At 43.7% G+C, this 21,471-nt stretch overlaps 2 protein-coding genes across 2 annotated transcripts; one reads left to right on the top strand and one right to left on the bottom strand.

Annotated features, from left to right (window-relative positions):
• Positions 1-4,286: 4,286 nt before the first annotated feature.
• proca (protein C (inactivator of coagulation factors Va and VIIIa), a) lies at positions 4,287-10,615 on the bottom strand. The gene is made up of 9 exons (XM_058627401.1): positions 10,541-10,615; positions 10,214-10,370; positions 9,504-9,661; positions 9,123-9,147; positions 7,134-7,244; positions 6,459-6,599; positions 6,248-6,366; positions 5,574-5,691; positions 4,287-4,985 (listed from the first exon to the last, which is right to left on the bottom strand). Exons 2-9 carry the CDS (start codon positions 10,284-10,286, stop codon positions 4,399-4,401), a joined length of 1,332 nt encoding a protein of 443 aa, XP_058483384.1. The 5' UTR covers positions 10,287-10,370; positions 10,541-10,615; the 3' UTR covers positions 4,287-4,398.
• Positions 10,616-13,697: 3,082 nt separating this feature from the next.
• On the top strand, positions 13,698-21,444 carry LOC131458320 (complement C1q and tumor necrosis factor-related protein 9-like). Its single transcript, XM_058627336.1, has 5 exons — positions 13,698-13,779; positions 15,690-15,993; positions 16,574-16,654; positions 17,420-17,500; positions 18,392-21,444. Exons 1-5 carry the CDS (start codon positions 13,753-13,755, stop codon positions 19,303-19,305), a joined length of 1,407 nt encoding a protein of 468 aa, XP_058483319.1. The 5' UTR covers positions 13,698-13,752; the 3' UTR covers positions 19,306-21,444.
• The last annotated feature ends 27 nt before the right edge of the window (positions 21,445-21,471 follow it).

Raw genomic sequence — 21,471 nt, forward strand, 5'->3', positions numbered from 1 at the left:
TCTTTTTTTTCTCCCTCTCTCTCTGACCTTCATTTTGCCACAAAGAGAATGCGGGCTCGATCACTTAAAACAACAATAAAACATGAAAATGACAGGAGACGAGACAGACAGGTGAGACACTAGGTCAGCACCAGAGCGGCGCCCCCCCTGATATGCGCGATCACACACACACACTAAGATAAATTAAACTTAACTGCTTTAGCTGTTGTAAGCTCCGACACACTCTCTTGATGTGGTTGTTAACAACGTTCTGTGTATGCTAAATAATTCTGTGTATGCTAAATAAAAATGAATGTTATTAACCTGTTACTAACACACTAATGTCAGTCTAATGTTGTTTATGTTTTGTCTTGTCAAGTGTGTTCTGTCTATTTTATATAATTTCTAACATTGTTCAATGTTACTAACCCATGCACTATGATACTGTTTAAGCCCACTGTTGTCTAAGCCCAGGTCTAAGCCCACCACTCTCTGAAGGGTGGCGGCAGAGGTATAAATTTTCCTGTATCACAGACCGGAATCCACTCACCATCCTCACGAAGCGCCTCAGTTCTTGTGTCAGTGCCACATTGGGGATAAACGGGGGAACCCCGGACACAGTGACCCGGGTAGAAGGAACTGCCAGAGGAGAGACCTGTACGAACTCCTCATTTATGAATAACCCGCTCTCTGTTAGCGGAGGAACAAAAGATGCCTCTTTCAAAAACACAACAACGGCTTTTGTTCATGCGGGACGCGTATGAGATGTTCCCGTGTGCTCTCCTTCCGCCAACAATACCTGCTCCACCGTGGTGTTTGGCTGCAGCACCAGCCCCACTCCGTGTCTCAGAGACAGAGACAGCTGACTACACACACACACACACACACACACACTCTACACTACACTATCATACAATAAACAGTTAGAAACAAAGAGAAAAAGGACCAGCAGCTCGACTGGTCCTCAACTTACCAAAGTTCTCTCACACTACACCACTCCTCCACTCTAGTGCATGCGTTCCATGCTACAAACGGATCCAGTCCAGCCTACATCCAGGACATGATCAAAACCTACACCCCAGCCTGTCCACTCCACTCTGCATCATCAAACCGGCTTGCTGCCCCCTCACTGAGATGATCGCAGAGGCATTCACAGAACTCGAGACTGTTCGCTGTCCTAGCTCCCAAATGGTGGAGCGAGCCCCCCCTGACATCCGGACAGCAGAAAGCCTCCATATCTTCCACCGCCGACTAAAAACACATTTCTTTCGACTCTACCTCGACTAAGACGACGAAAACAAGAAAAAAAGAAGAAAAAAAAATAATAATTATACATCGCACTTATGACTAGCACTTAATAGTTTGGCTTACTTGAAGCACTTACTCCCTTCTAGCACTTGTTATTACCCAAATGTCTAAATGCACTTATTGTAAGTCACTTTGGATAAAAGCGTCTGCTAAATGACATGTAATGTAACATGTAATGGCCAACAGCTCTCTGTCCCCCACACTGTAATTCCTCTCAGCCCGAGACAGCTTCCTGGAATAGAAGGCACAGGGGTGGAGTTTCTGGTCTGAACCCGCCCTCTGAGACTGGATGGCCCACACCCCAGAGTCTGAGGTGTCTACTTCCACCACAAATTGACAGTGAGGATCGGGGTGATGGAGGATGGGTGCAGTGGTGAACCGGTGCTTAAGCTCCATGAAGGCACGGTCCGAGTCATGGTTCCATTGGAAGGGCTGAGGGAATGTATTGGGGCAGAGACAGAACGGAAATTGTGAATGAACATCCGGTAGAAATTCGCAAACTCCAGGAAATGCTGAAGTGCCTTCCTGGAGTCCAGAACTGGCCATTCACGCACCGCCCGGACCTTCTCAGGATCCATACCGGATCTCTCCGGGTGAAATGTTGAATCCCAAGAAGGAAATTGAGCGGTCGTGAAAATCGCATTTCTCTGCCTTCACATACAGGTGGTGCTGCAACAACCTCTCCAGCACCTGGCTGACATGGTTGATGTGGGTGGTCTCATCAGGGGAAAAGATGAGAATGTCGTCGAGATACACAAAGACGAAGACATTAAGCATATCACGGAGGACGTCGTTTAAGAACGACTTGAAGACAGCCGGGGTATTGGTGAGCCCAAACGGCATCACCAGATATTTGTAATGCCCCGACGGAGTGTTAAAGGCAGTCTTCCATTCTTCCGCCGCCCTGATACAAACTAAGTGATAGGCGTTACAGAGCTCGAGCTTGGTGAAGATAATGGCTCCTTTGAGGAGTTCAACAGCGGATGACATTAACGGAAGTGGGTAACGGTTCTTGATAGTGAGATTATTGAGAGTGCGATAATCAATGCAGGGACGCAGGGAGCCATCCTTCTTCCCCACAAAAAAGAAACCGGCACCGGCCGGTGAGGAAGAAGGACGAATAATACCAGATTTTAAGGATTCCTGAATGTACTTGTTCATGGCGATGGTTTCGGGTTGAGAAAGTGAAAACAGACAACCACGGGGAGGAACGGAACTGGGATGAAGCTCTATCGTGCAGTCATAGGGACAATGGTTGCAGCCCTTCCCCCAGCTAGTTATAGAGGTACTTGACCAGTTAATGACGGGGTTGTGATGTTGGAGCCAGGCATGCCCCAGGATGAGATAATGATGGAATCTTTAAGGACATGAAGCTGGATGTGTTCCTTATGCAATCGGGAAAAGTCAGGAGAACCGGTACCGTTCGGTGGCTGACACTCTCGATGGTGCTACCATCCAGGGCATGCGCCTTCAGTGGTGGAGACAGTGGATGCAGCTGGGCGCCAAGCTCCTGTGCCAGGGACTCGGAGAGGAAGTTGGTGTCGGCTCCAGAGTCGATGAGGGCGTGGACAGTACGCCGAACGTGAGAAGTAGAGACAAGTGCCCTGAACTCTGGACAGGAGAGACTTTTGGCGACGATGGTGTGGCTCACCAGTGCTCTCTTTACTGGTGAGCTCTGCCTTTTACTGGACAGTCCGCTCTCTAGTGCCCCTTACTCCCAGTACAGACAAAGACCCCCGAAACAAGCACTGATTGCGTTAGGTGGAGGAGAGATGTGTCCGACCGACCTGACCGAATGGCATATGCTGGACTGTTTGTCCCATTCGGCAATGGCCCATGCTTCAGCTCTGTCTTTGAGTGGGAGATGATATACGCCACTTTAGCCCAGTCCGTGGGAAAAGCGGCAGAGTTCAATTTAAATTGAAGGCGACACTTGGTGAGAAACACAGTTACCTGAGTCACCGGAAAAATGTCCGGGGTGGGCGAGCTGAAGCGTGGATGTAGCGGGTGCGGTGGCAACAGGAGGCGGAGGAGCAGGAACAGGCTGTGAAGCGTGGGGTGATGTCCATCTGTTCCATCTCCAGGTGAGTGGTGTTCTGTGTGATGCGCTCCTCTTGCCGTGAAAAGACGGCCTCCTTCTTCCCACCGTCCGCTGGGTCCATGATGGTGGTGAGTTTGTTCTATAACGAACAGTACTGATGCAGTACGGTGGTAAAAAACAGTCTTTATTCACACACGGGAAAACAGTGCAGGCGTACAGGAACAAAGATCCTCAATTATGTGTAAAAATGCAGGTGTGGGATCAACGTGAGACTGGACACAGAGTGCAGATAAATCCACTGAGAGTTTTGACAGAGTCACTGAAGCACACACGTGCAGACAAATCCACTGCACAAAATTACAGCACGGGACGAAGAGGAGAGCTCAACAAACGAGTTAACTTGGTGACGGACGAAGACAAACTCACAACCAGACACAGGAAATGGGAGCGGTTATATATATACCAAGACAAACAGCTAAGACAAACAAGACACACGTGAAACAGATCGGGTAATCACGGAAGGGAAAAGTAAAGCGCACGCAGACGAGGGACAAAAACAACTTCAAAATAAGAGGGGAATTTCACAATAAAATGACATGGATAACAGAACATGACACAAGCTTACATACAAAAAGGACTTACTTAACTCTGGCTTGTCGCTTCCATCCTGGAAATGACATATATGACACTAAGTTGTGTGTAATTTGGCACGTGGTGTATAACCATGCAGTAACACATCTCTCCTCTAGAGGCCACTGGTCGACACACACGGATACACATCATTGTTTATAAGACCACTGTTTGAAAATGTCATAAAAAGTGCAGGGAGTATTATTAATAAATAATTATATCAATATATATTTCTGGAATTATGAGGACACAAACACACAGACACACCCATACACACTCACGAAGACACACACACACACAACACACAGGTATAAAAAAGCACCAAAGCTTGTAGAGACAGAACAAGTTTATTTCACAAAGTGTGTCACGTGACGTCTCTGCTGTGTTTAGGACCAGGTTTTACAGACCACACTGGATTGTGGGTTTGGGATGGCGGTGGATTAAGGGTTTGGTGGCTTTTGAGAGAAGTGACCATTGTCCCAGTCGTCCCGCACTTTCTGGATCCACGTGTTGTAGTTGGACACCTTGGTGTAGATGCCCAGCTTGTCCTCCCTGCCACAGCCTTCACCCCAGGAGACCAAACCCACCAGGAACCAGGTGTCTCGGTACAGCGTGACCATGGGTCCGCCGCTGTCCCCCTCACACGCGTCCTTCCTCTGTCCCAGGATCCCGGCGCAGAGGACGTTGTCACTTATGTTGTTGGACATGTGCTGGCTGCACACGCTGTGGCTGACCAGCGGGACCTTGATGACGTTCAGTGCCGAGCTGAACTTGGATTCGTCCAGGTCCTCTTTGCCCCAGCCCGTCACCACGGTGACAGTACCGTTGAGGTGCAGCACCCGCTCGGCCATGTCACGTCCCGGCAGACAAGCGGGGACGATGTACTCGGAGAGCGGGGCGGGCGTCTCCAGGCGCAAGAGGGCGATGTCGTTGTCCACTGTCCTGACGTTGTAGTCTGGGTGTTTGAAGGTCCTGATGACCTTCAGCGTGACCTCAGTGCCCTCGTCTCTGAAACGCTCGTAGTCACCTGAGGACACAGATCACATGGTTTCCCCAGGCTGTGAATGTTCACTACAAAGTAAATCCTGCCTCTTCTTCTTCTTCTTTTCCATCACCGTAGTTAAAGAAATATCAGTCTTTCATTGTCTCTGTTACCGCCCCTCGAAATTCCCACCACACCATGATAACTACTAGGGCCGAACTAAGGGTCTCCTGGCCACAAGGGGCCCCCAATCGACTGTCGTTTTTTTTTTTTACATTAAATAACTTAAACAAATGACATGATTGAATGAATTAATGATTTTTTTCAATTTAACTCACTTCACTTTGAATATGAAAGTTTAAAATAAATGTGTGGTCTAAGAGCCCTCTAAGGTTAAAAGGTGTCTGGTTTGGTGTAAATAACAACTATATTAATACAGGGTCTATCAAGGGCCACAAGTCCAGAGGGGAGCCCCAAAACATACTGTCTGTGGAGGACATGCTGTCTGTGGACATGCTGTCTGTGGTGGACATGATGTCTGTGGTGGACATGCTGTCTGTGGTGTGATGGACATTTTAAGACCACGTCAGACTGTGTTTTAAGGACACGCCTTCCTTCCTTCAGGAAACTCACCGAGTCGTACTTTAAACCTCAGGCTGGTGTCGAGGCAGTGAGCCGCTGTCAGGACCCAGCTCTCACTGATAAGGACGCCGCCGCAGTGAAAAAGTCCCCGAGCGTTCAGTAACAGCACCTGCTCACCAAACATGAGACAGTCACACATACAATCTTAGCTGACTGCTCTTTGAGCGCCCCCTTCTGACATCTGCATCACACAGTCACGTCTTTATCTCACTGTGAGACAGACTTTTCTAACGGGAAACTGAAGTTTGTAAACCACTCACTCTCCCACACCAAACCTCATAGAGAAAATCAGTGATTTAACATCACACACACACAGGAGTTGTTGATCCACTGCTGCCTCCATCACTAAGTTCTAATGTCTTATTTTAGTGAATTCGGCTTTTAAAATATTTAATTTAGACTTAACTCAGTGACACAAAGTGACCACACCAGAGGACCAGCAGCTCCTGTCCCCGCCAGCTATGAGGTTTGGTTTGGTTTGGAAAATCAACATAGATTTTAGTCTGGTTCTCAGCAGTAGGGGGGCGCTCACAGCACATTCGGTGCTGACTTTGTGGCTGTGCTCCATACAAACCATTGAACATGGAGGTGCCAGATTGAACTTTCCCGTAGTCAGACACTAGGGGGCGATCTCTTAATAAAATCTCAATATTCGGTCTTGTTACCTGCCAGGGACTCTCTCCTTTTTTCCCCACCTCGCCTCCCACCATCCACGGCAGCAGACCGTCCATCTGTTTGGTGTAAGACGACCGGCCAATCAGCAGCTGACCACAGGACGAGGGACCTTGGGGGGGGGGGGGTATTTATATTTATATTTATATGTGTATTTATATTTACACATATCTACATATACATCCATATTAATGATTGTCTCACCTTTTGGGAGACAATTCCTGCTGTTGTCGTGGAGTTTATATCCACTGACACAGCTGCAGCTGCGCGTCCCACCGTCCTTGCTGTCCACACACTCGTGGTCACAGCCGCCGTTATCCACCGAGCAGTTTGTGGCTGTGACAACTGAACATTCACACATTCACAAGAGTTTCACTGGTAGCAACAGCTCAAACAAACTATCCGCTGAGTCCGGTGCTACAGACCGATCTGACGTAAACATGGCACAATTTATCTGTATCCAATCCAAATGAAACCCGTTGTGATGGTCTGAGTGTCTGATTCCACACACACACACACACAAAATTCCATTCAGATCGAACGAGTTTTGACAGAGATATTAAAGTTGTTTTACACTTTGGCCCTTTAATAAGAAATGGGGATTTCTTGAAGAGTTTATTACTTTTGTGAAGTCATCAGTGGGCGGATTCTTACCAAAATTGAATGGGAACATATTTGGGTGATCATCTACCCATCACAAAACATTCAGATAATAATCTGCAGCAGATTAAAATGTAAGAAATCGGAGGAAAAATCTGTAATCTGGATCAGATCCAGATTAAATTTAGTGCCTGGTCCTGCATACACAGACCAAACGTTCATATCAAAACCAATAACCTTTGACAGAAATGTTGACAGCTTTGACAACAGGAGACTCACCATGGTTGCAGTATCTGCCCTCGTATCCATGGTGACAGCGGCAGGCGAAGGCCTGGTACAGATCCACACAGGATCCATGAACACACATGTTTGAGTTACACTGGTTCCCATCTGTCAACACACGTGTGACGTCAACAATAACAACAACAACAACAACAACAACAGTTTTGATCGAGCCTGCTTCTTGCTGCCGATTTGGGTGGAATCAATCTTTAAGAGAGAGACACTGACTCACAAGCCCCACAAGATTTTTGTCATTATTTTCCTGGACTTTTGTACTTTTTTTTGGACGTGTTCAGATTTTATAATGAGTGTGTATTGCGCTGTTAGGGTGGCAAAAATCTCTGAACAAACTCTTCTCCTGCTACAGTTTAAACCTACACACACAGTTTCTATATAAACACGATGCTGTGGTTGTCGTCTAACCCTGTGTGTTGTTTTCATTTTCATATGACTTGTAGATTTTCTTAAAATCACCTATAAGCACAGAGTTCTACTCAAACCTCCCACTTTTAAAGGTTGATTCCACAAAGATACTTAATGTTTTAAAGGTTGATTCCACAAAGATACTTAATGTTTTAAAGGTTGATTCCACAAAGATACTTAATGTTTTAAAGGTTGATTCCACAAAGATACTTAATGTTTTAAAGGTTGATTCCATAAAGATACTTAATGTTTAAAGGTTAATTCCACAAAGATACTTAATGTTTTAAAGGTTGATTCCACAAAGATACTTAATGTTTAAAGGTTAATTCCACAAAGATACTTAATGTTTTAAAGGTTGCTTCCACAAAGATACTTAATGTTTAAAGGTTAATTCCACAAAGATACTTAATGTTATAAAGGTTGATTCCACAAAGATACTTAATGTTTAAAGGTTAATTCCACAAAGATACTTAATGTTTTAAAGGTTGATTCCACAAAGATACTTAATGTTAAAAGGTTAATTCCACAAAGATACTTAATGTTTTAAAGGTTGATTCCACAAAGATACTTAATGTTTAAAGGTTAATTCCACAAAGATACTTAATGTTTAAAGGTTAATTCCACAAAGATACTTAATATTTTAAAGGTTGATTCCACAAAGATACTTAATGTTTAAAGGTTAATTCCACAAAGATACTTAATGTTTAAAGGTTAATTCCACAAAGATACTTAATGTTTTAAAGGTTGATTCCACAAAGATACTTAATGTTTAAAGGTTAATTCCACAAAGATACTTAATGTTATAAAGGTTGATTCCACAAAGATACTTAATGTTTAAAGGTTAATTCCACTAAGATACTTAATATTTTAAAGGTTGATTCCACAAAGATACTTAATGTTTAAAGGTTAATTCCACAAAGATACTTAATGTTTTAAAGGTTAATTCCACAAAGATACTTAATGTTTAAAGGTTAATTCCACAAAGATACTTAATGTTTTAAAGGTTGATTCCACAAAGATACTTAATGTTTAAAGGTTAATTCCACAAAGATACCTAATGTTTAAAGGTTAATTCCACAAAGATACCTAATGTTTTAAAGGTTTATTCCACAAAGATACTTAATGTTTAAAGGTTAATTCCACAAAGATACTTAATGTTTAAAGGTTAATTCCACAAAGATACTTATGTTTTAAAGGTTAATTCCACAAAGATACTTAATGTTTAAAGGTTAATTCCACAAAGATACTTAATGTTTTAAAGGTTAAGTCCACAAAGATACTTAATGTTTAAAGGTTATTTCCACAAAGATACTTAATGTTTTAAAGGTTAATTCCACAAAGATACTTAATGTTTAAAGGTTAATTCCACAAAGATACCTAATGTTTTAAAGGTTTATTCCACAAAGATACTTAATGTTTGAAGGTTAATTCCACAAAGATACCTAATGTTTTAAAGGTTAATTCCACAAAGACACTTAATGTTTGAAGGTTAATTCCACAAAGATACTTAACGTTTTAAAGGTTTTTTTCTGTGACTTCGATGTTGGTGTTTGAGTTTCTCACCTGTGTAAACTGTCCAGAACTCCAGCTGAAAACACACACACACACACACACGTGAGCTTTGTCCAAACATCAGCAATGACTCTTATCATCAACACTTTTCTATCAACAGAGCAGAAAGTGCTTTCAAGGGACAGTTCAGGATGTTTCAAGTGTGTTGTATGAGGTTCTTTACACATAAATGATTTTACTCTGACAAGACAAAGACGAAGAAGAAGAAGAAGAAGAAGAAAAAGAAAAACCAAAACATGTGTAATAAAATCTCACCAAACCTCATCAAGACCAGAGACTTTCAGAGGCATCACCCCCTGGTGGATCTTCAGGATATTCTTACTTCCTGCTAAGATTGATCTTATAAAAAGAAGACAACGTGTCTTTTCTTACTGTGGCTTCTCTCGTGTGGAAAATCTCTTGGGCTTCTTCAAAGTCACACTTCTCCTCCACACATTCACGCTCCATGGAAGCAGGTTTCAGTTCCTCCAGGAATGAGTTCGCTCGACGAGAACGAAGCAACATGTGAGCATGAGATGAATCTGAGAAGACTGAGACACACACACACACACGCACACGCACGCAGACAGACACACACACACAGACACACAAACACACACACATGAATACTGTTTTATTCATGTGTTCATCCATATTATGAACACATAATGAAATGAAATCCAGCTTCTTGTAACGTTGTCACAAGTTTCTCTTTAGTTTCAATATTACTGCAGTATTTATTTTATTTAGATTCATACATGTAAAGGGGCGGAGCCAACTGTCCAGACTCCTCCTTCATCTAGTTAAAGTGTGACCTCATGAAACGTTACAAAAACATGTTACTATGGTCACAAATTTAAGATTGTTTTACATCACATGCTTCATAATAAATCTCTAGGACTGTATGTTGGTGAGTCAGCGTTTTCAAATCTTACGAGAATTAGCATTAGCATTAGATTTTTTTCCCCCCGATGATGGAAATTCATCGAGATAAACTTAACATGAGCAGTCTTAATTACGACGTGCGATCGCACATAGCCCCGCCCCTAAATCTTGAAACTGAGTTGTGTTATGTCATGCTGACGTCACGTGACCACACCCACCTGACACACTGAGCACAGACGCTGACCACAGGGCGACGGCAACGAAGCACACGCAGACAAGTTGGCGAGACATGATGTCACACACACAGCTGTGGCCAATCAGACTTGTCCTCGGCACTGAAGTGGACTGAAGTGGACTCGTCAGTGAATGTTGTGACTAAAATCAGGACACGAGACAGAGGAGAGAAAATCACAGACTCAACTCACACTGAAACCTCACAACCTTTGACCCCTGCGAACCCAGGCCCCGAGGTCGTGACCCTGTGACGGCGTCACAAAGGCGAGAGTCAGAAAAAAACCAAGACTGGAGACGGATGTCGTACTTACACGTGAAGACCTGACGCTGCTGCGGAGACGACGACGATGACTGAGTTTAATCTGCAGTTAATCACTAACTAGTAGTGTTTACCGAGAGTCCACAGTACACACACACACACAGACACACACTCCTCCCCCTCTTCTCCACATCGCCCTCTACAGGCTCCACTGCCTCGTTACACATTCTGTTTCTCAGTTAAAAATCGTCCACTTGCGCTTTTCCCGGACCCGGCTCTGCAGCGCCCCCTAAGGTGAAAACAGAGGCAAAACTGAGATTCACCGAATTTCCCGTTTGGAATTTTGTCGACCATTTTGGCGATTTGGACCCCACATAAATAAGCAAATTCGTCTGAGCGTGTTTGTCATACCGACATAAAAAAAGCACCAATTTGTACTCGACACATCAAAGGTGAAAAGCTGTCGAAAGGTCTTACGGATTCAAAATGGCGTGGCCACGGCAACCCTTGCCGTTTTTTGGCGAATTCCGACTATTTGCCACGAAACAGGAAGTGCCCTATGACTTTGGCATACATCGAGTTCCACCGAATTTCCCGTAACTTGGTGTGAAGATGTTATCGCCCGAGACAAACAAAAAAGTCGATCGTAACCTCAACCCAACAGGAAGTTGGCCATTTGGAATCTTGGAGTCCATTTTGGCGATTTGCTAAATCCTCAAAGGCTTGCATGAGGACGCAAGGGCCCGATCATGACTGCATGTTTTTTGCTCATTTTGGGGCCATTTTTATTGGAGTGTTATAAACATTTATTTATTTCTTTTTTTTAAACATTAACAAGGTTTTTTTATGGTAACCATTTTAACGGTTACTTTAGTAATGCGTTTTTTATGTTATGAGTCGTGTTTTCATAATGTCTGATGTTTTCTGCGTAGAATTTGCAACGTGCTTTCCAACATTTTAGCAATGTCTTTACGGTAAAGTGTTTGCGTCACATTTTTAAGGTTTTTTCCAATGTTATTTTCCAAGTTTGTGGTTATGATAGTAACATGTTTTTTGTTGATTTTAAATGTTAAATTTTGTTTGTTATATTCACCTAAGTCACTTTGTTTCATTTCCTTTTTAATGTTACTAATAGTGTGTATTTCAGTGAAGTCAGTGTTTTGTAGTCTTTCAATTACATTAGTGATGTCATGTCTTTTTTAATGTAATGAAAGTGTTTTTCGTTAGTGTGAGCATGTTTTTGGATTTTGGTAATGTGTTTTATGTAACATTAGTAAAGTGTTAAGGTAAACACCTTTTTTTTGTAATGTTAAGGACGTGTTTTTTCGTTTCTTTTCGGATGTTATTAAGGTGTTTTTACAGAGAACATTGGAACGTGTTTTCGGGAGAATCCTGTGAGTTTCCTCACGTCTTAGAAACCAACGACGACACGATTACAAGTGACCCAGCGTGTGTGCGTGTGTGTGTGTGTGTGTGTGTGTGTGTGTGTGTGTGTGATGGAGTGTCAGGTGACCTCAGGTGTTCGTCAGAACCTGCTGTTGGTCCAGGTGTGAAACCTTGGCTGGCCTCCAGGGGCGTCACTGAGCATCTCTGGCTGTGGAAACCAGGTCATTTATTAAGGTTAACTATTCATCTCCTCCTTTTGTGCCTCGTCCTTGTTCCCGCGGCTCAGTTTCCCTTTTGTCTTCCTTACTGATTTTTCAGATGAAAAGCTGCCTAAGGACATGAAGGACACGCCTCTGTTTCCACAGGCAACAAAGTTTTACACAAGGAAAAACATATTTTAGCAACGTAACAAAAACTGTATCAAGTTAAATCTGCGTCAGTTTAAGTCTATGATATCTTCAGGACATGTTCACGTCTTTATCTCACTGTCAGACACACTTTTCCAACAGGAAACTGAAGTTTGTAAACCACTCACTCTCCCACACCAAACCTCATAGAGAAAATCAGTGATTTTAACATCACACAGGAGTTGTTGATCCACTGCCTCCATCGCTAAGTTCAAACACTTATTTTGTCACTTCAGTTCCTTTGTTCAGATTGACCTCAGTGACACAAAGTGACCACACGAGGCAGCAGAGGACTAGCAGCTAAAATCACTGGTTTTCTCTCTGGACTTTGGTGTGGGAGAGTGAGTGGTCTTTCGTGTCTGCTGGCTAAGATTGTTAAGAAGAACTGAACTATCCCTTTAAAGCCGTGGTGCCCCTGAACTCATTTTAGTTCAAGGGCCACATAGAGCAAAATTTGAACTCAAGTGGGCCGCAGCAGAAAAAGCATAATAACAAAATAACGACAAACAACAAGAACTCCAAATCTATAAAGACGTGTCTGGAACTCAAAGATATAGTGTTTGACATTCAATTTTCACAAATTCTCCCTGAAGGCCGGATTGGACCCTCCAATCCGTATGTTTGACACCCCTGCTTTAAAGCATAACATGTAACAGTTTCCTCTGGTTTCAGATTCCACTTCTTTTCTTTTTCTTTTCTTTCAGTCAACTGGCGTTCACTCACACACACACACACACAGTCTCTCTCACACACACACACACACACAAAAGAAGTAGGCTGTTTATTGTGAAGAAGTGATGATTCACACGGTCACAAAAACAACAAACATTAACTAGCTGCTGTTTATTTTTTATATATATTTATATTTATCAGGTCGAATCTGAGCGAATGTTTGGTGATTTTTATTATAAATAAATAAAAGTGAAGAGAAAGTGACTGTGAATAAAGAGAGGATGAAGAGAGGATAAAGAGAGGATGAAGAGAGGATAAAGAGAGGATGAAGAGAGGGTGAAGAGAGGATAAAGAGAGGGTGAAGAGAGGATAAAGAGAGGATGAAGAGAGGATAAAGAGAGGGTGAAGAGAGGATGAAGAGAGGGTGAAGAGAGGATAAAGAGGGGGTGAAGAGGGGATGAAGAGAGGGTGAAGAGAGGATGAAGAGGGGGTGAAGAGGGGATGAAGAGAGGGTGAAGAGAGGAAGAAGAGAGGGTGAAGAGAGGATGAAGAGAGAGAGCGAAAGAGAGAGAGAGAGTGATGGCGAGATAAGCAGTCGTCTCTTCTTTCTGCTGGGATTGTCGTGTCAGTAAAGGAGGTCAGATCCTCTTCATCACTGGGACAATGGAGCGCAGCCTCCTCTGCCTTGTCTTTGTGTCCAGGTGAGGACACACCTGAAAGAGCTTTTGTTCTGCAGGAGGATTATAAATGGATCAAAGTCTCCTCCCTCCTGCTCATTTTCCCACAAACTCTTGTTCAGATGATGCGACGGACGTCCGAGCGAGCGGTGAGTTTCACCCAGGATTCTTATTCATCTAACTTTCACTGTTTATTTATTTTAAATTAACACGCAAACAAATAAACAACAACTTAACCTCACATCTGACCATTGAGAGAGAGAGAGAGAGAGAGAGACAGAGAGAGAGAGAGCATTGGTTTTTGTGGGCGAGATAGAGAGAGAGTGCGTTGGTTTTTATGGGCGAGAGAGAGAGCATTAATTTTTGTGGGCGAGAGAGTGAGAGAGCATTGGTTTTTATGGGCAAGAGAGAGTGCTTTGGTTTTTATGGGTGAGAGAGCATTGGTTTTTGTGGGTAAGAGAGTGAGAGAGCATTGGTTTTTGTGGGCGAGATAGAGAGAGAGTGCGTTGGTTTTTATGGGCGAGAGAGAGAGCATTAATTTTTGTGGGCGAGAGAGTGAGAGAGCATTGGTTTTTATGGGCAAGAGAGAGTGCTTTGGTTTTTATGGGTGAGAGAGCATTGGTTTTTGTGGGTAAGAGAGTGAGAGAGCATTGGTTTTTGTGGGCGAGAGAGAGAGAGAGAGAGCATTGGTTTTTATGGGCAAGAGAGAGCATTGCTTTTTGTGGGCGAGTGAGAGAGAGAGAGAGAGTGAGCATTGTTTTTTGTGGGTGAGAGAGAGAGAGAGAGTGCTTTGGTTTTTATGGGCAAGAGAGAGCATTGGTTTTTGTGGGCGAGAGAGTGATAGAGCATTGTTTTTTGTGGGCGAGAGAGTGAGAGAGCATTGGTTTTTGTGGGCGAGAGAGTGAGAGAGCATTGGTTTTTGTGGGCGAGAGAGTGAGAGAGCATTGGTTTTTGTGGGCGAGAGAGTGAGAGAGCATTGGTTTTTGTGGGCGAGAGAGTGAGAGAGCATTGGTTTTTGTGGGCGAGAGAGTGAGAGAGCATTGGTTTTTTCGGGCGAGAGAGTGAGAGAGCATTGTTTTTTGTGGGCGAGAGAGTGAGAGAGCATTGGTTTTTGTGGGCGAGAGAGTGAGAGAGCATTGGTTTTTGTGGGCGAGAGAGAGAGAGAGCATTGGTTTTTGTGGGCGAGAGAGAGAGAGAGCATTAGTTTGAACAGATTTGTTAAAAATGTAAACAAACATGGCATCCACGTGAATAAATAATAATACAATAAAGTGCGTCTTCTTAACTGCAGACATGAACAGTCCTGTGATCATTCACCTGTGATCTGTGAATGACCTTGTTAGATGGTGTTAGATGGATTAAAAGGATAGTGTGGGTTATTTTGAAGTGTGATTGTATGAGTTACTGAGTACTGACTGAGCTATGAGCGTCCCCTGCTACTGAGAACTGACCTGAGACACAGAGGCTCACTCTCAAGGATAATAAAATGGCTGCCGATAGAGACTCAAGGAAAACATTATTTTGGCCACGACACAAACCATTACCACTCACTCTCCCACACCAAACCTCATAGAGAAAATCAGTGATTTTAGCTGCGGGGACACAGGAGCTGCTGGTCCTCTGCTGCCTCGTGTGGTCACTTTGTGTCACTGAGGTCAATCTGAACAAAGGATTTCAAACACTGAAGTGACAAAATCAGACATTTGAACTTAGTGATGGAGGCAGCAGTGGATCAACAACTCCTGTGTGTGTGATGTTAAAATCACTGATTTTCTCTATGAGGTTTGGTGTGGGAGAGTGACTGGTTTACAAACTTCAGTTTCCTGTTGGAAAAGTCTGCCTCACAGTGAGATAAAGATGTGAACAGGTGACGTAGATATCGTAGACTTAAACTGACGTACATTTTACGACATAAGTCTTTTGAACAGTGAACCTCAGCTGGTTCTCAGTGCAGCGGCTGCTCACATACAAACACTTTAAATAGCAGGTCAGAGCAGTTTGTCAGTCTAATGATCTAAACCTTGTCCTCTGGGCTCCATCACGCTGTCCTTTCCTCCAGATGTCGCTGAGGTTTGTGGGACTCCTGGTCCTGTCCTCCCTTTGCTCAGTCGTGGCGGGCCAAGGCAATGACACTGACGATGATGGCGACTCCTTGGGTTCACCAAACAATTTCAACAGGATGTTAAATGGCAGCACGCCCGTTAACGACCCCAGGCTTCAGTTGTCTGACACGGATATGTGTAACATGCTTCTGTGGAACCTCACCCCACTGCCCACCAGCCAGATTCCATTTCAGTGCATCTGTTCACACTGTAAAGGCACCATCGGGCCTAAAGGAGACCATGGAGACCGCGGTCTTCCAGGCATGTCAACCCATTTAAAGTATAACCCAAGCACTGGATAATACACATAGATGTGTGACGCTTCATCTTTGGCACCACAATCTCATTTCATCATCTACTAGATTAAAATATATCCTGCTTTTATTTTTTCACACTGCTAATGTCAGGCTACATGAGCTGCTAATGTCAAACACACACGCTACAGCGTCAGGCTAAATTAGCTGCAAACATCAGGCTACATTAGCTGCAAACAACAAATACATGCTATAGTGTCAGGCTACATTAGATGCTAACGTCAAACCCACATGCTACAGCAGCAGGCTATATTAGATGCTAACAACAAACACACATGCTACAGCAGCAGGCTACATTAGCTGCTAATGTCAGGCTACATTAACTGCTAACGTCAAACACACATGCTACAGCGTCAGGCTACATAAGCTGCTAATGTCAGGCTACATTAGCTGTGTTAAAATTAAAATAATAAAGGTTAAAATAAATAAATATGAACATGTAAGCAGCGTTACTGTGGAGTTTGTCACTAAATCTCCTCTGGGTTGGTAGTTTAATTCCACTAAAGCTGAGTGTCCTTGTTGAACAGGAATGTCTGGGAGTCCGGGGAGTGACGGACTGAGGGGCTTCAGAGGTCCACGAGGATTCTCTGGACTTCAAGGGATCAAGGGTGAGTTTGCTGTTCCTGTTTGTGTATAACACAGTGTAACTTAAAGCTACAGTAGGCGGGTTCATGTGAAGTACCTGGTGTTAGTTTCCAGTCAGCCTGGTCGTTTTAATGTCCGTCCCCTGCAACTCATCCAGAATGCAGCAGCTCGACTGGTCTTCAACTTACCAAAATTCTCCCACACTACACCTCTCCTCCGCTCCCTTCACTGGCTTCCTGTAGCTGCTCGCATCCGCTTCAAGACTCTAGTGCTTGCGTTCCATGCTACAAACGGATCCGGTCCAGCCTACATCCAGGACATGATCAAAACCTACACCCCAGCCCGCCCACTTCGCTCTGCATCGGCAAACCGGCTCGCTGCCCCCTCACTGAGAGGATCGCAGAGGCATTTACAGAACTCGAGACTGTTCACTGTCCTCGCTCCCAAATGGTGGAACGAGCTCCCCATCGACATCCGGACAGCGGAAAGCCTCCACATCTTCCGCCGCCGACTAAAAACACATTTCTTCCGACTCTACCTCGACTAAGACGATAAAGACGACGACAAAAAAATAAAAAAAATAAAAAATAAAAAAAAATATATATATATATATATATATATATCGCACTTATGACTAGCACTTCATAGTTTGATTTACTTGAAGCTCTTACTTACTTCTAGCTCTTATTTGTACCCAAATGTTTAAATGCACTTATTGTAAGTCGCTTCGGATAAAAGCGTCTGCTAAATGACATGTAATGTAATGTAATGTAATGTCTTTGTTTCAGGTCAGAAGGGCGACATTGGGGAGAAAGGAGAGACCGGCTGGAGCGGTGTCATGGGGTACAAGGGCGCGCAAGGATTTAAAGGTCAGAGATCACTGTTCACTGTTATTGACTCCATTTACACCATAAAAACTGCTTTTATCCACTTAATAAAAGACTCACCTGATAAAATCTTACATCAGTTTAAGAGAAAATCAGTGATTTTAGCTGGCGGTCACTTTGTATCACTAAAGTCAATCTAAAGAAAGATTTCCAAATGACGAAGTGACAAATTAAAACATTTCAACTTAGTGATGGAGGCAGCAGTGGATCAACAACTCCTGTGTGTGTGATGTTAAAATCACTGATTTTCTCTATGGACTTTGGTGTGGGAGAGTGAGTGGTTTACAAACTTCAGTTTTCTGTTGGAAAAGTCTGTCTGACAGTGAGATAAAGACGTAAACATGTGACGTAGATATCAGAGACTTAACCTGACGTAGATTTTATTGCATCTTTTGTTCAGTAGCCAAAATATTGTTTATCTTCTCGTGTCTCTGCTGGCAGCCATGTTTTCACTGATAGTGAGCCTCCGTGTCTCAGGCTGGTTTTTGGCTGCATTTGGGGCTCGTTTGGTGAACTCTAACCTTAACACTAACTCAGTGTGTGTACCCCCATATGATGACTCCTAAAGAACCCCTGAAATGTCCCTTTAACAACATGGTTTATGGTTAGAAGAATCAAACATGGAAAATAAAATATAAATCCTCCATCACTCTACATATGTGAGGCCAAATAATCACCTCAGACTCAACAGATTCCTGCCTCCCTGCCGCCATCTGCAGGCAAAAAAATTGGTTTTTTTGATAATGATTTTTGAAGGTGTTTTTAATTTTTTTGGGAATACTTTGATGGCCTCAACACATTAGTGGAAAAGTGTTAAGCTGCTCGGGATTTTCATACATTAGCATCTGACTTTGTGTGTGTGTGCGTTTCCAGGAGAGAAAGGGGACTTTGGACTGATGGGACCTCCGGGTACACCAGGCCTTCAGGGAGAAACCGGCTCATGCCCTGACACCTGTGACAGTGCCCCGGGTCCGCCGGGTCCACAAGGACCCCCCGGATCAGCTGGAGCCCGGGGCTTGCCTGGGTTAGCTGGAGATATTGGACCAAAGGGTTTTAAGGGGGATAAAGGTGACCTGGGTGATCCTGGCCATCCTGGGCTTGATGGCCCGAAGGGTGACATGGGTGAGCAGGGACTGTGCGAGTGCAGTGATGGGATAAATGGAAAAGACGGAGGTCCAGGGCCAAAGGGGGATAAGGGGGCAAAGGGTGACATTGGCATTCAAGGTGTACGGGGCTCCACAGGGACAAAAGGCGACGAGGGTCAAATGGGTCTCATGGGTCCAATTGGACCCTGCAGCCCTGCCATCCAATCGGCTTTCTCTGCAAGTACCAACGACTCATTTCCTATCCCCAACTGGCCCATTCCATTCACACATGTCCACATCAATCAGCAGCTTCACTTCAACCCAAACATGGGGCTATTCACAGCCCCCGTCGACGGCATCTACGTCTTCTCCTACCACCTGGCCGTGGTCGGGAAACTCAAGGTCGGCCTGTTCCACAACTTCAACTTCGTTGTGACAACCACGGAAGAGACCAGCCATTCCACAGCCAGCCAATCCGTCATCCTCCACCTCAAGGCAGGAGACTGGGTTTGGCTGCAGGTGAAGAATAGTAACACCAACGGCCTTTACGCCGACAGCGAGAGCAGCAGCACCTTCTCTGGCTACCTGCTGTACCCGGACTCCTGCATGCCTATGTTGGGCCGAGATTCTACATCACCACTTGATCCGAACCGACCCTTTACTTGGGGTAATACTAACACGACCACCACCCCTTCACCATAGTTGGCATCAGTCAGTTGTAGTTTTGGGTGAAGTTTCCACATGCATCCAATCTAATCCAACATTCTGTGTATTTATAACGGCAAGATTTAAAGGAGGGGTTTGCTAAAGATGCAAAATTGCCCGTTTTTGAAACAGGCAATTTTGGTTAGACTAGTTAGAAGTCGTGCGTAGTAACGTGTCAACTGTTGTTACCTGGTTAAATAGTTCCAGAGTAAATCACAGCTCACCTGTGTGAGCAAGTTCTGCATGTGAATCTACAGAAGCTCAGGCTCGCTGGTTCCAACTTTGAGTTTGATCATTCAGGACGTGGTTGTCTGCTGCTAAATGTTTGTCGTTATAGTTCAATAACGTTTTGACTAATAGCAGTTAGCTGAGTTAGCAACAGCTGTGAAGAGGTAGCTGAGGTTTTTTAGAAGTGTGGAGCTACCTGGGCTGGGCGCCCCCTGCTGCTGAAAACCAGCTTGAGACACAGAGGCTCACTCTCAGTAAAAACAAAATGGTTGACAACAGAGACGCAAGATTTTATCCACTTCACAAAAGACTTGTGTAATAAGATTTACGTCGGTTTAAGTCTGCGATGTCTACGTCACATGTTCGCGTCTTAACTCACTGAGACAAGAAACTGAAGTGTGTAAACCACTCACTCTCAGTTATTTTAGCTGGCGGGGACACAGGAGCTGCTGGTCCTCTGCTGCCTCGTGTGGTCACTTTGTGTCACCGGCGTAAATCTGAACAAAGGATTTTCAAAGCCAAACTCACTAAAATCAGACATTTGAACTTAGTGATGAAGGCAGCAGTGGATCAACAACTCTCGTGTGCTGTGATGTTAAAATCACTGATTTTCTCTATGGACTTTGTGGGAGAGTGAGTGGTTTACAAACCTCAGTTTCCTGTTGGAAAAGTCTAACAGTGAGATAAAGACGTGATCATGTGACGTAGATATTGTAGACTTCGTCACACATGTTCACACTCATAGACAAGACAAACGTGTCTTGTGCTTTTTCTCAGCAGCAGGGGGCGCTGACAGCCCACAGTCTCAACACTCTTTCTAAAAAAACACCAGAAATATGTTTTTAAACTGAGCAAGGAAATGACCTGTGGTCAAAACCTGAACTATATTGATGAACAGCATATTTCCACTCTCTATGAACCACAAATGCAGATAAAGTAAGAACGGACGATGCGTTTCTCTGTGTCAGTCCTGACTGATCAAAGTCAACATGGAAAAAACAGAGAGCTTCACAAATCTGCTAAAATCCTTGATTTTGAACAGTTTGACAAATGCAGATGTTTCTTTACAAAAGTAGTAAAAAGCCAAACCTGATGAAGGGCCTTGATTCCTCTGCTGTTCCTGCTTCAGAGTCTAATAGAACCTTTTATTTTTTCATTTTTTAAATAATGATTGTTTCTGAAAGCGTACGTATGCAGATCAGAAGAAGGTGAGGGCGGAGTCGGTCTGCTGTGAGTTAAAAAATTTGTCTTTTGATTGCGATTCGTGCTGGATTTATCGAATCGGGTTTTCAGGTGCTGATGCATTAAAGACGAGTTCTTGTACGCGACGAGACGATCAAAGAGTCAAAAGAGTCAAAGAGTCCTCACAGACAAAGACGGATAAAGACAAGTGGACTCGACACCAAAAAAAACCATGTTTTTGTTCAAAGATGTTTTACTTGTGTGCCACGTTTAAAACTCAGCTACGTTTAAAACTCTGCCACGTTTAAAACTCTGCCACGTTTAAAACTCAGCCACGTTTAAAACTCAGCTACGTTTAAAACTCAGCTACGTTTAAAACTCAGCTACGTTTAAAACTCTGCCACGTTTAAAACTCAGCCATGTTTAAAACTCTGCCACGTTTAAAACTCAGCTACGTTTAAAACTCTGCCACGTTTAAAACTCTGCCACGTTTAAAACTCAGCTACGTTTAAAACTCTGCCACGTTTAAAACTCAGCCACGTTTAAAACTCAGCCACGTTTAAAACTCTGCTATATTAAATAAAACTGACACATCCCGCCTCCTCCCGAAGCTCCCCCCGGAATACTGAAGGTGGCACTGTGGTTTTGTAACGTTCATCTGTATTTGTGCTCATGATCTTAATGTTTACAAATTCTATTCAAATAAAAGGTGAAGTACGAACAAAACGCTCCGCCTCTTTCTTTATTCATGAG

This window comes from Solea solea, chromosome 1 (assembly GCF_958295425.1).
Source record: "Solea solea chromosome 1, fSolSol10.1, whole genome shotgun sequence".
Taxonomy (NCBI): domain Eukaryota; kingdom Metazoa; phylum Chordata; class Actinopteri; order Pleuronectiformes; family Soleidae; genus Solea; species Solea solea.

Excerpts from the sequence above, each read along its gene's own strand:
- proca (XM_058627401.1), bottom strand. The coding sequence starts at position 10,286 with ATGTCTCGCCAACTTGTCTGCGTGTGCTTCGTTGCCGTCGCCCTGTGG. Across the intron at positions 6,600-7,133 it reads GGGCAGATACTGCAACCATG|TTGTCACAGCCACAAACTGC; the intron begins GTGAGTCTCCTG and ends GTGAATGTTCAG. Across the intron at positions 5,692-6,247 it reads AAGGAGAGAGTCCCTGGCAG|GTGCTGTTACTGAACGCTCG; the intron begins GTAACAAGACCG and ends TTTGGTGAGCAG.
- LOC131458320 (XM_058627336.1), top strand. The coding sequence starts at position 13,753 with ATGATGCGACGGACGTCCGAGCGAGCG. Across the intron at positions 13,780-15,689 it reads GACGGACGTCCGAGCGAGCG|ATGTCGCTGAGGTTTGTGGG; the intron begins GTGAGTTTCACC and ends CCTTTCCTCCAG. Across the intron at positions 17,501-18,391 it reads GGGCGCGCAAGGATTTAAAG|GAGAGAAAGGGGACTTTGGA; the intron begins GTCAGAGATCAC and ends GTGCGTTTCCAG.